At 42.4% G+C, this 14,378-nt stretch overlaps 1 protein-coding gene across 2 annotated transcripts in view; it reads left to right on the top strand.

Annotated features, from left to right (window-relative positions):
• The window catches only part of GPR19 (G protein-coupled receptor 19), a 29,721-nt gene extending 21,491 nt beyond the window's left edge, over positions 1-8,230 (top strand). For both annotated transcript variants that reach the window (XM_046684318.1, XM_046684329.1), the window contains exon 3: positions 6,934-8,230. In XM_046684318.1, the coding sequence (XP_046540274.1) occupies positions 6,950-8,203 (1,254 nt within the window). In that variant the 5' untranslated portion in view covers positions 6,934-6,949 and the 3' untranslated portion in view covers positions 8,204-8,230. The remainder of the gene's footprint in view (positions 1-6,933) is intronic.
• The last annotated feature ends 6,148 nt before the right edge of the window (positions 8,231-14,378 follow it).

A 14,378-nucleotide genomic window follows, 5' to 3' on the forward strand; every position in this document is an offset into this window, starting at 1 on the left:
TTCATGGACCGACAGTAGTGAGAGGGCTAAGTTTTTAAGCGCTTGCTATTGCCGACACTGAGCTGGATGTTTTACAGAACTACACAAAGATAGCATGCATCGAGGCTTTTCCTCATACCAGGCGGACTGGCTTGTATTAACTTATTTAGCCTCTGTGCATATATTATCTCATCTAGTCCTCATAATAACTAAGTGAAAGAAGGACTAATTTTCTTTATTTTAGATAAGAAAACAAGCTCAAGAGGCTTAGGTGACATATCCAGGTCACACAACTAGTTAGTGAGTAACAGATGTAGGATTCATACTTTAACAGTCTGACTTCAAAGCCTGCATACATAGCCGCTTTGCAATATTCCTATATTGTGAGATGAAAAATAGATGTTTCTCAGTAGAAGATTATGTTCTGGGTGTAGGTTTGTCAGATTTAGCTAAAAATACAGGACACCAGTTCAATATTGTATGGGATATTGCATGGGACACATTTATGCTAAAAATTACTTATTTATCTGAAATTCACATTTAACTGGGAGTCCTATATTTCCACCTGGCGACCCCATCTGGGTGACACATTATGAGAACATGTCTCACTGTCTCTGGTTTTCCTGTTCCCCCACCACAGTCAGCTGGTGGCTGCCTGGGCCTTATGTATTTCTATAAAGCTCTTAGCTCGGTGTCCACACCTGAGCCATAGCTCGGGCCCAGAAAGCCAAGTAGCCAGTGAGGAAGCTTCTGAAGAGCTGATGGGGGCTTCTTAGCCATTTGTAAATTCATGGATGTGTATAAGTTCAGGACTTCCGGATAGGTTGCCCTGTAAACCCCACCCTACTAGAAGCGGTGGGCTGGTAAATGTTTAACAGCTGGCTCTGCAGGGAAAAAACCTGGTCTGTGGTGTTGTCAGTTTCCATGGTGCGGATATTCCTGTCATGGCTGATTCATGATACCAACCTGATGTCACTGAACCTGGAGTTGGGAAGAAATCAGCACAGCTGGCTCTGGGAAGCCCGTGCAAGTCAGCCCCAGCCCATCTCTGTTGTGGGCATTTCTTATTTTCATTTAGAGGCAAATCAAGGCTACATAACAATGAAAGGTTTAAGAGAAATATCTACCACCATGGTATGTTCTACATCACAATTAAAATCTAAAAGAGACAATTTCCTACTTGGGGTAATACCATTGATCAAACTTTTTCCTTACTTCAATTCAAACTGAAGTCTGGAGTTCTGCTTTCATTCTGCCTTTAAAAGGCAACAGTTGATCATCCATCATAATGAATTTCCAATCCTCTCCTATTCTTTACTCTGGAGAAAGGCTACATTTCCAGACCAACATGTCTATGCACTTTTGATGCTAAGCTTCGGTGCAGTATATGGTGGGAGTGATTTTTTTTTCCCCAAATGTTCACTATGTGACATATTTCTGAGCTAGCATATTGAACAGATGTATCTGTGGGTAGGCAAGAGGCTGTGGGAGAATAACTTTATATTCCTGTATTTGATTGAGGAGTCAAGAAAGACCTGGCCATGTACAGCCAGTTTGACTCTCTGAATTCAGATCCAGCCCTTTATGGCCTCCCTGGGCATGAATCCCAGTGGTGGTTAAGACCATGAGCTTTGACTGGAGTGAGGCAGTCCTGGGGTGACCTCTGTCCAACTGCATGACCTTGGGGAAGAACTTCAGTTTTTTCATTTGTAAAACAGGGCTAATAATATTACCTACTCCAAAGGGCTACACAAATGTAGTACCTGACATGTAGTAAAAAATCAGTACCAACTCTGGGAAGGACTAATGTTATGACTACTGTCGTCGTTGTAAGTAATCTTCGTGCTCATTAGTAAACAGCCTCATGTATCTGTTTAGGTGCAGCAGATACTTCCCAATCTACAGAAAATGTTCCTGGCTTTTTTCCCCAACCAAATTATGTAAAACTTCAACGTTATAAAAATTCTAGTTTGACATTAAATTTTTGAACAAATCTCAGAAATGAAAATGGTCTTGCTACATTGTGAGAATGTCTATGAATCTTTATAATTTCAGGAGGGGGAGAAATCCTTCGTTAGGATTTTTTGAGTCTAGAAGAACCTAACCAGCAGTTGATATGCTTAGCCAGGAATAGCCCCTGGCAGAACTGTAAAGTAAACAAAGTGTGTCATCTGTGCCCCTCTGTTCCTCTTCTTAGTTTCTAATCATTCATACTCTCACCCATCCATCAAAGTTTGATTTTCAAAAAGTTAAAATCATGACTCTCATACAACTATAGAATGAACATATGTCAAAGATTTATTAACTTATTACCAAAAGAGCCAATGAAATAATTAGGCTGGATCCAAGAGCATTTGAAGAAATGGGTGTAGGGTTTGGTTTTGGTTTTGTTTTTTCAAAAAGAATGGCACCATAAAATTACTAGGTAGACACAAAACTGGTTAATGTCCTACAGGGCAATAAGTCCGCAACCTTTAGGGTTATTTTTTCTGCTAGACAGAAATCTGCATGTTAACGTGTAACTTCACAGCGTCTGGGCTCTAGACATATAGTAAAGATCAAAATCAAGCACAAATACATTCTCCCAGAGAACTAAATAATCCTTGAGGCAGCCCGTTCAAACATTAGACATTAGAAAGATTTGCTATACTCCCCTTTGCCTTATTTTCAAATACTGGATCATTTTTATTAACACATCTATCCATTTATTTATTCAAAAAACCTTTATTAAAATCTATATGCCCTAGGGACGCAGAGACAAGGACAGTCCCTTTCCTCAAGGAACTTATAACCTAATGGGGGAGACAAACATTGAAAATAAAAATTACAATACAAAGTGATAAGGCGTGTTTCCCCTCCCAGGCTCCCCAGGGTCCCATCATTACAGAGGTCTACCCAGTCCCCAGTTCTAGACTGTGTCAACCCATCCAATGTTGTCGCAATGTATTTATTAAAACACATCTCTTAAGGCCAGATAGATGAACGATTCCTCTCTTAGATAATATATTGATAGAGATATATTTTAATAAGGGCCTTCAATACTCAGCCCGATGGAGTGTCCCACGATAGTCTCAGAACCGGTCGGAAAGAGGTAGGTTGAGCAGGAAGGAGGTGAAGATGTCTTTTCCTGTCGCTGCTAAAATTGCTGCATATGCACGACCCAGACATAATTACTAATTAAGCAGAAACACTAAATTACTAATTTCAGAAACACTTCTTTGAAGATGTCTTTATTTCCAAATTAATGGAGCAGGGGAGACCTTTCGGAAATTTTACTTTGGGACTCTAGAATTTAGTTATAATATGGCAGACTATTCTTTCTGGGGAGGGGGTGCAGGAGCCCGTCCGCGAATACCACACTACCGTCACTCTCCCTTAAATGAGAGCTCTATTTCTTGTAGCAGTTGACCTGGGTGACTTGCATTTCACCCTCTCTCATCAGGAGTCCTGTTTGTCTCTGTCACCATGGTCACCGAGGCTTCACTCCCTGAGGATACACAGTGGTTTTCTAGCTCAGGGTTTCATTCTCCTAGCAGAGCCCCCTAGAGTAGGAGTCGTGCATTTCAGTTCTCTGTCCCTGTGGATTCAATTCAGTAAATATTTAATAAGCAATTATTAATGTAAAGAACTTCAGTGGAAGCTGCAGAGCATGGAAGAAGGATAACACCAGCTCCCCAGGAGCCCATTGTTTAGTTGGCAAAGACACAAATGTGGAAGTCATTCTAAAGGAGTGATTCTTAGTCTTGGCTGTGCATTAGGAGATCCTGGGAAACTTTGAAACCCAGGGCCCAAGCTGCGCTCCAGACCAATTAAATTAGACTCCCTGGGAGTAGGACCCAGGCATCAGTATTTTTTTAAAGCGCCCTGGGAAGAGTCCAATGTGTTGCTAAGCTAGAGAACCGTTACTCTAAAGCAAAAGAAACTTGGAAGATGCTGCAGTAAAGGACTAACAGAGTGCTGTATGAACAAGGATACCGCAACCCATCTGGATATGCTAATATTTGTATCCACTGTCTGACCACAGTTCAGCCCATCAATGTGGAAAACAGAGCCTCTCGTAACCAGGGGAAAAATTTAGGTCAGTTTGATCATAAGGCATTTAGAAACTATATGCTCTGGGGCGTATGGTCTGCAGGAAACTCTGTTTCTGAGGGGAAAAGTTCCCCAAAAAGGATCCACCCGGAAGGATGACCCCCAAATTCATTCCACACACTCTCTCTCTCCCTTGGAGTGTTTTTTTATTCCCTTGTCTCCCGAAGAAGACCTATTCATCCTCCAAGCCCCCAGTTCAGACCTCACCTCCTTTGTGAAGCCTTTCCTTTTCTTCCTCCTATCTCTCAAGCAAAATTGGGTCCCTATTTTTCTCTGCCACTTAGCTCCTTGTCTGTTTCTAGCAGTTTATTATAATAACTCTAGAATTTTGTTATAATATGGCAGACAGCTTATTCATACATTCACCCTCGCATGGGCCTCACTTACCTTTCTTTTCCTAGTCCCTAGCACAGGGCCTTGGTTTACGGAATGAATGAACAGCTGCAGCAATTTTAGGTAGAGTCAGAAAAGTCATGCCATCATCAGGGGAGACCTAGACTCAGGAACTCCTCAGGCTCCCTTGTCCCGTTTCTGAGCATCAGGGTCCTCTGCCTCCCAGGGTGGGGCTGGAGAAGTCGGCAGACACACTCACTGGTGGAAGTAAAGTAGCTGGAGGAAGTGATGGAAGGAGGCCTCCCGGTGCTCCCTCGTGGAGGTGAGCCTGAGTTTCATCCACAGTTTTGCTGTGAGAGGAGGAGAGAAACAGAAGGAAGTTCACAGGTTTTAAAGTGTCTTTACTGGGGGCTGGCCTGGTGGCACAGCGGTTAAGTTCGCATGTTCCGCTTTGGCGGCCCGGGGTTCGCCAGTTTGGATCCCCGGTGTGGACATGGCACCACTTGGCACGCCATGCTGTGGTAGACATCCCACATATAAAGGAGAGGAAGATGGGCAAGGACGTTAGCTCAGGGCCAGGCTTCCTCAGTAAAAAGAGGAGGATTGGCAGCAGATGTTAGCTCAAGGCTAATCTTCCTCAAAAATAAAAAAAAGAATAAATAAAAAAAATAAAGTGTCTTTATTGACCACAGAAAAGTGTTTGTGCCACCAACTTCTGTTTTATTTAGGCCACAGACATCCCCCAAAAGTTTAGAACAGCTCTTTCTGTCTGGGAAAATTGCTCGTCTGTTTTATTTTTAAACTTTAAATCTTAAAAAAAAAATTTTTTGGCATTTTGTAGTTTTACACATATGAAGGTGAAAAGATTATTTCAATTTTTTAAGTACGAGGGTCACGCATTCCAGATTTTCTAGGACAGTGCTAATTTTAGATCTTAGATTCTTTTTCAGACTCTGTATCCTGATTTTTTTATATGGAAAGTATGGTTGCTGTTCCTACAATTGACTATCAACCAGCCAGTCATGCTCAAAGGTCCTTTAGTAGTCAAAATGTCTGATTATCTTGCATTCCTCTTTGAGAAATTAAGTAGGGCTGCCTCATAAACAAAAAAGCCTGAAGGTGACACGGAACCGGCATTTGGTACATCACCCTGAGCTCCAAACTTTTATTGAATGTGGTTTCTTGGTGAGGACAGTATATATTAACACTCCCCTCCCTAACACAAATCAATGCAAAAATCCTTCAAGGAAAAATGAGTCATTAAGAACTATTCTTTAATCCCACCTCCAAAACGTCAGCAAAGTTTTTTTCATGAGGTATAGTCGCAGGAGGCCACCCAGAGGGACACTCGGCCTTGCAAGAGCCTGTTGCTGGAACGCCCTCCCTTTGTGCCAGAGGCCAGATGGAATTGCTCTGGTTATTATGGATTCAACTGCTATGTTTTCTTTCTCTGTTTCATAGACTCAGACCAAATTAAACCTTACTCATTGACTGCGACCAAAGTCACCTCAATTTTAATTGAATGGCCCACAATGATACAATCTTTTTACCTATTAAGGAGTGTAACTTTTTTTTTATCACTTTCAGTACAAAAAATAAATGCTAAACTTTGTAATATTCTTTCATCTCTAAGGATCATAAGCATTTAAAAAGTTGCTGAGTAACAGTTATAGCAGGTTGTTTTTAATCATCTGAATGCCATAAGGTTTCTAGTAACCGGGTTACATTCTTTAGAGAACGTCTTGTATGTTCTCCAGTCAATATGTCATTTTATGAAACAGTAACAGCAGAATAGCATCAAAATGTCATTGATGGCTCGCAAGTTATTAACACATGAACCACGTCATCTTTTGGAAAAAGCAAGCTATTTTCAGATGTCATTAAATTAGGAGCTAGTCTGGCTCATGTAGAAGTGTTATGGTCGCTCCATGTGCGTCTGTAATGCTTCTGTAATGGAAATTCTGCAGTAAGTAAGGACAGCGTCCTTCCCAGTACCCAGCCAGTCTGTACTCACAGGTTCCCGTTAGCTTTTTCTGTAGCTGACATCTGTGTGTTTCCATCTGCCCGTTTTCCTCTCTTGCAGCCTCATTACTTTCGTGTTATGACATTCAGGAACTTCTCAGATACTTGCCCAAAATTCCAACAGCTCTTTAGTTGAGGGTTGCACCCTTACCATGAGCCAGATTTGAGCTCCCTATCCCTCTGTGATGCCCAGTGAGTGAAGGGAACAAAGGTATGTTTAGGAGTGGGGCTTGGTATGAGTTCACCCACATTTGACTAAGAGTCAAGAGACGGGGAGGCCAGAGAGAGCCTGAGCTGGAATCCAGCTAAAACAGCTCCTAAAATGAAAGAGAAATGGGTGAGAGGTTTTTTTTTTTGGATAGATAGCAGACATATTTTCCTGACAATGCACAAATCCTACTCATTGACAAATGACAACCAATTTAAGTGTCAAGTAAGATTGTTAGTCTTAGGAGTCAATCTGTGTAACACCATTTTAACAGGAGGCCTTCTTCTTTTCTTATCCAGAACTAAGAGAAAAAAAATGAATATGGTTTTTGCTCACAGAATGGATGACAGCAAGCCGCCCCTGGTTGTTCCTACACTTCTGGTGCCCCTCCAAAACCACAGCTGCACTGAAACAGCTACACCTCTGCCAAGCCGTGACCTGACGGAATTCTCTGAGGAGCACAGCTGGATGAGCAACAGAACAGACCTGCAATATGGGCCGAAACCCGGGGAAGTGGCCACCACCAGCATTTTCTTTGGGGCCCTGTGGTTGTTTTCTATCTTTGGCAATTCCCTGGTGTGCTTGGTCATCCACAGGAGCAGGAGGACTCAGTCCACCACGAACTACTTTGTGGTCTCCATGGCGTGTGCCGACCTTCTCATCAGCGTGGCCAGCACGCCTTTCGTCCTCCTTCAGTTCGCCACTGGCAGGTGGACGCTCGGCAGTGCGATGTGCAAGGTTGTGCGGTATTTTCAGTATCTCACCCCCGGCGTCCAGATCTATGTTCTGCTCTCCATCTGCATAGACCGCTTCTACACTATTGTCTATCCTCTGAGCTTCAAGGTGTCCAGAGAAAAAGCCAAGAAAATGATTGCAGCATCATGGGTCTTTGACGCAGCCTTTGTGACCCCCGTGTTCTTTTTCTATGGCTCCAACTGGGACAACCACTGTAACTATTTCCTCCCTTCCTCCTGGGAAGGAACTGCCTATACTGTCATCCATTTCTTGGTGAGCTTTGTGATTCCATCTGTCCTCATAATCTTATTTTACCAGAAGGTCATAAAGTATATTTGGAGAATAGGCACTGACGGCCGAACAGTGAGGAGGACAATGAACATTGTCCCAAGGACAAAAGTGAAAACTATCAAGATGTTCCTCATTTTGAATCTATTGTTTCTGCTCTCCTGGCTGCCTTTTCATGTCGCTCAGCTGTGGCACCCCCATGAACGAGACTACAAGAAAAGTTCCATTGTGTTCACAGCCATCACATGGATATCCTTTAGTTCCTCAGCCGCTAAACCTACTCTGTATTCAATTTATAATGCCAATTTTCGAAGAGGAATGAAAGAGACTTTTTGCATGTCCTCGATGAAATGTTACCGAAGCAATGCTTATACTATCACAACCAGTTCAAGGATGGCCAAAAAAAACTATGTTGGCATTTCAGAAATCCCTCCCACGGCCAAAACTGTAACCAAAGACTCAATCTATGACTCATTTGACAGAGAAGCCAAGGAAAAAAAACTTGCTTGGCCCATTAATTCAAATCCACCAAATACTTTTGTCTAATGTCTCAGAATTCTTTCAATTATTGTGATGCGCCAGAGATTAAAAAACTTTAACTATAAAAACAGCGCTATCTATATATTTTTTCAATCAACTTTTGGAGGGAAGTGTTTTATTTTGTCACATGGATTCACTTATTGGTTAGAGTTTTTGTGGGTTTTACTTTAGGTGCTTTTTGTTTTAGGGGAAGCGTCCACCTTGAGCTTCAGTCAACTGTCCTTTTACTATATTAGTTACTTGCATAAAAAAGAGAATGCTTTCCTGCATTTTATTTACCATTCAGTCCAAAAAGCACAAACCATACACATAGTCTTTGATTAATGACTCAACCTAGTTTCATTTTGTTTCCTTTTCCTCCTCCCTACTGATATTTTATAATAACTATGGGCTTCTGTTCCAAATGAAATCCCTGTGTCACACGTTTCAGAGACATGTATTTCTCCTCCTAAGCAACATTTAGGAAGTGTTAACATTGTACATGCTTTTACATTACCTTGTTCCAAGTAACCACTGTCCTGTGGAAAGTACTCCATATATTGGAATATACTGGAACTTGCTGGGCAGTCTTCTGTGACTGAGTTTTAATCAGGATTCTTAGCGAAAGAAAGCTTATAGAGTTGCCTAATTTCTCTCTCTCTCTCTCTCTCTTTGTCTCTCTCTCTCTCATTTTCATTCTCCCTTAACCTAAGCAGCTGATGATGCCTTGAAAAATTTGAAGTCAGTGTGATGTTTTTCTTACATCTGTGTTCCATCTAGGCTGTGCGTAGGATGTTTACTTCCCTTCTTTGAGTTAAACTCAAGCAAATGAGCAAGGTCTCTTGCTAGGCAAGCCAGAAAATGCCAAAAGGAGAAATGGCAGATGGCATTTCTCTGTGCTCTGCAGTTCAGGCAGAGACCTCTGGCTGCCTGGCCCTACCCCTATGCACTAGGATAGCAAGGGCAAGGAACACCTTCTTTCTCCTAGACACTCAGACAGGAGGCCTCTCCAGCTGGCGCCTCCTCCCCCTTGTGTCTCTCCAGGATACATCCTGATACCCTCTTCAAGCCCACTCTTCTTTGCCTCCGATGACTCAGGTTTTCTCGTCTGGTTGTGAGGTCTTCATTATTTCAAATCTAGGACCAGCACATTTTTAAAATGTTCTTATTTAAACAATAAAAGGCTCACAGACAAGACTGGTATACATTTTCACACCCTAGTCAAGAGCTGCAGATAATAATTCCAGTGATTCTGTGATTTTACCTGCTCTATTTCATTTTATCCTCTCCTGACCTATGATAATTCACCTATATTCTCTCAGTATGTTGATAATTCACTGTATTTTTGTTTAGTTTATTTTAATATTCAGGATTGCTGTTGTCTTGCTTGATCTTGAAATTGGAGAAAACTGGATATAATGCACAGATTGATAGAGATTTGCATAAGAGTCAGCAATATGAGAAGAACATTCACTGTAACTCACATTTACCTGTCGAGAACCAGAGTTAAGTCACAGGGAGGCAGGCTATGGGAGAGAATAAGAGGATTACTCCAGTCTCCTCACCAGGTACACGAAGATGTGCACCACGAGTCTGGATTCACGTAGCCTCCAAACAGGAGTTCAAGAAAGTGACAGGGGGAGGCAGGGTTCAGAGTAGAGGCAATTCTCCTCCCTGGCTCCAGGTTCCCACAGCCTGGCAGAGGAAGGGACAGGGACACATCCTGTGAGGGGGAATTCAATTCCTCCCTTTCTTCTAATCTTCAGGGAAAGCATTAGTCCAACCAGCCTGCCGCTGAATGTCAATAAGCACCTCCTGCTCGGACGCCCTTCCCTGTGGACCTTCCATCACAGGTTGACCCAAGATGCTTGGAGCTGATTCCCTGGGCCGGAGTTCTCTCTCAGGAAGGACAGTTCTACCAAGTGGACCTCCACCAAGCAAGTGGGAGGATTCATTTGCCAGATCAGGCGATGTTGCCTCTCCTGGTGGGCACAGCCTTTCCCTTCACCTCTCCAGCCTCGCTGCCACCTGCTCAAACGCACTGAAGCAACATCACCAAAATCTCTTGGAGCTATTTGACCAGGATCAGCTTCCAGGTCAGGCTCCTCTGTAAGAACCACACGTAAAAGAAGCAAAGAATTAGAGGCGTTTACAACAGAAGGGACATTGGGAGAACTGGCCCAAGCCCCTCATTGTTTAGAAGAGGAAATTAAGACCAGGAGAGGTCAAGCAGAGGTAAACTAAAATGCCTTCTGCCAACCAGTCCAACATTCTTTTAACTTCGCCATCCTGCTTGCCGTGGCATGATTTATTTATTGGAAGGAAAAAGTCCTCACTGTGTGCAGAAGACTATGAAGAGAATGAACAATTCCCCACTATTCAGTTAACCTGCCAATTCATCTGGAACAGAGACAAGCTTGGAGCACTGTAATTAGAGAAGGCTGGAGACACAAACCTTCTTTGTCTAACTGTTTTGCAGAATGACCGCTTGATGGCACTGTGGCTAACAGGCCGAGCTTGCTGCCTCTTCACAATGCCTGTCACACTGGCGGGTTCAGAGAAGTCCTTGTCTCATAGCAACAGGACAGGGAAAATTGCTGAGCACCCAGAAGCAGCTGTAGATTAGCTAATCAATTGGTGCGTTCAAAACACAAAGCCTCAAAACACTGGAGGAAATTCCAAAATAATTAATACCCTTTACAGACGTGAAATCTCTAGTCAAAATATTATTTTAAACCCATTTTACAAATGGTATCATTTTCAAAAAACCCCATCAGACCACCAACTGGCAGTAGTGCCACCCACACCTACTGGGGCCTCTGTCTTTCTTTTCTGCTCCTTTTATCATTTGACTCTGAGAATTCATGGACTTTTCATAGCAGTGTATTCTAGACTTCTCCTAAAATCAAATGTTCCTATGCTCCTGGGAAGTAGGCAGTTAAACTTATTTTAGGCCCGTCTCATTAGACCCTCTCTAATTTTATGAGCCCCTGTGATCTGGGCCATTCTGAACTTTTTGCTCAACTGAACGCTTTGGTTCAAAAGCTCTGTATTCTTTCTCAGAAGAAGCCTCTTTAAAAGTATTGCTTTAAGAAGTCTCCATCATCCCTGAGTTATACAGTTAGGGTTCACCTGTAATTTGAAGGATGTGTGATTTTAGTTCTGCAGGAAAGTGACCCCCAACAAGAGCTGGGCTCTGCAGAGACAGTGCCTGTGTATCTGGTTTCAGGATTATGGAGGAGGTCTGGAAGCTCGAGAACATCATCTGGCTGTCAGCAGGCGGACAGTCCTAAAGCAGTTCCAGCTGTTTGCCCACAACAGCTAGATGGAGGAGACTAAACCTCCTTTAAGGGAATTTTGAATTTGGAATGAATCGTCTCTATTCTGCTTCCCTGCTATATGTTCAAAAGAACGGTCTCTTTAGGAAGACTATATTCTGCTCGCGGGCCCCTGAATGTGCTGGAGGAGACCACGGCACAGATACCCGGACAGTGAAACAGTAGATGTGAAGACATGAGTGGGGGAGAGGACGGGCAGCACAGAGCTGAGAAGAATGGCTTTACACTCTGTTCGTCAGTTGAGAGTCATTTAAACTTCTGGGCTGTCTGATTCTCCAGGCAAATGCATTGTTCTTGAATGACCTTTTACAAATTAGTAAAAATTAGGCACAAAACTCCAGTAATAAGTCTAGCCAACAAAGTTTTCCTTAGTTACAGATAATTTGATGGTTGCTTTCAGGGGTTGTGGAGTCATCTTGTGTGTCGAAGTTCAGGTTCTGCTTACCACCTGTTAATCCAGCAAATTATTCTCAAACCCCAGCTTCTCCATTTTTAAAATGGGGAAAATAGCAGCGTCCACCTGTCTGAGGGTTCCATAGAGAAATGGAACCAATAGAACAGAGATAGTTAGATAGTTAGATAGATGATAATATTTTAAGGAATTGGCCCATGTGACTGAGGGGCTGGCAAGCTTGCAATCTGTAGGGCAGGCCAGCAGGCTGGAAACTCAGGGAGTCGGTGTTGCGGTTCTGCAGGGCAGGCTAGCAGACAGGATTTGATGCTGCAGGCTTGAGGCAGAATTTTTTCTTCCCTGGGGAAGCCTCATTTTTACTCTTACGGCCTTTACCTGATTGGATAAGGCCCACCCATATTATCAAGGGTAATCTCCTTAAAGTCAACTGATTGCAGATGTTAACCACATCTACAAAACACCTTGACAGCAATCCCTAAATCAGTGTTTGATGACATAACTGGGTACTGTAGCTTAGCTGAAGTGACACTCAAGACTAACCACCTTATAGGTTTGTTGCAGTAGCAAAGGGAGCTGAAATCCACGTAAATCATTCAGTGCATTACAGAACACATGGGAAGCCCTCAATAAAGGTTATCTATTGTTATTATTTTACCAATTTAGTCATCGCTAATCCAATGAATGTTTGCATCTTTTGAGTTACTTAGCACCTATTGCCATGTGCTAACTCTAGTAGAAACAGCTCATTAATACTACTTAAATTGTGGCGTTGTGTTTCTGCTTTAGTTTCTTATTTCGGCTAGGATTCTACAGACTCGAGGTGGAAGGAACAGTGGGGAGCAGGAACATGAACGGAAGGGAGGTTGGTGGAAGAGCCCCAAAGGGAATTTCACCCCCTTGAAATATTTCTTAAGAAGGAATGGTCTAAAATGAGGGTACACAAAATGCTTGAGAAGGTAGATTTTACCAGCACTCTTCCACTGGCGTTTCCACTTGTACAATAGAGAGAACTGATGAGGGAAAATCGGCTTCAACTGTTGATTCAACTACTCATATTAGTAGAATATGAAAAGTCAATGAAATGGGATTTAATTTGGCCGTCGTTAATTGTAGGCAACTATGTAGCTAAAAACATGAAACAATTGTATATTTTCAGTTAAACCATAAGTGAATTATATTAACCCGGAAACAAATCTAAGTGAAATCAAGTGAAACTGAAGTCAAAGTGTTAAAAAAAAAAAGCTCCTTGGTAATTAGAGTGGAAGGGGAAAGAAACACAACGAAAAGCCAGACAAAGACCCAAACTTATGAACACAACTACTGTCAGGAACTTTGAAGTTTATTTTGATGAAGAACTTAAACCAGTAGAATGCTTTATGGCTTCTTTTTCTTTTTTTTTTTTTTTTTAAGAAAAGACATATGAGTATACTGTTTGGAGGACAAAGGGGAAAAATACTGCTTATATTTAAGAGGATTATTGGTTTTGTGGTTTGAAGAAACCCTCAACAAAAGAAGGCCACACATTAAACTCAGTTTAATTTATTAGACTAGGTAGAGCTCTGTAAGAGCCCCTGTGTCAGTTTTTTTGGTGTCTATAAGCTGTTAGGGCTTGTGGAAGGTGAAAGGAGGCCCTGCCCCTGGGCAGCTAAGCTTGCCCCAGGATGGATGGACAGGCGTTCATCGTCCGGCCCCAGGGAACTGCTAATGATCATACTGCGATGATCCCCAACTGGCCTCAGCTGTGCAGAGCTGGTCAGCTAGACAACAGCTGCCTCTCCTCAACCTGGTCAACCTCATAGGAGATTGACACATGTTAACCTGAGGGCCCACATATTGATGTACAAGGAGGCATATTCCTTGCCAATGACCAGAATGCTTAGATGACTTATTCAGGGCACAATCTTAGTAGCATCGGAATAATTGGGAACCGGGAGGATTAATCTGAAAGTTGCTTGGTGAATATGGAATCTGAAAAAAAGAAATGTGGGTCATTATTGCTTTCGTTGGTGTTATTTTGAAAGATATTTTAAACTAATTTATTTTTATAAATTGAATATGAAATCTATATTTAAGGAAAAAAATGAAACAAGCATATTAGTTATCTATTGTTTCATAACAAATTACCCCAAAATTTGGCAGCTTAAAACAACACACATTTTTTAATCTCCTAATTTCTGTGGGTAGGGAATCTGGACACAGTTTTAAGTGGGTCCTTTAATTCACAAGGCCGCAGTCAAGGTGTCAGCCAGGCCTGGGGTCTCATCTGAAGGTTCACCTGAGTTAGGATCCACTTCTGAGCTCATGTGGTTCTTGTCAAAATTCAATTCATCAAGGGCTGTTATACTGAGGGTCCCAGTTCCTTGCTGGCTGTTGGCTGGAGGCCACCTAGAGCTCCTTGCCACATAGGCCTCTCCAGTATGGCGGTTTGCTTCAAAAAGCCATCAAGGGAGAG

This window comes from Equus quagga, chromosome 1 (assembly GCF_021613505.1).
Source record: "Equus quagga isolate Etosha38 chromosome 1, UCLA_HA_Equagga_1.0, whole genome shotgun sequence".
Lineage (NCBI taxonomy): Eukaryota > Metazoa > Chordata > Mammalia > Perissodactyla > Equidae > Equus > Equus quagga.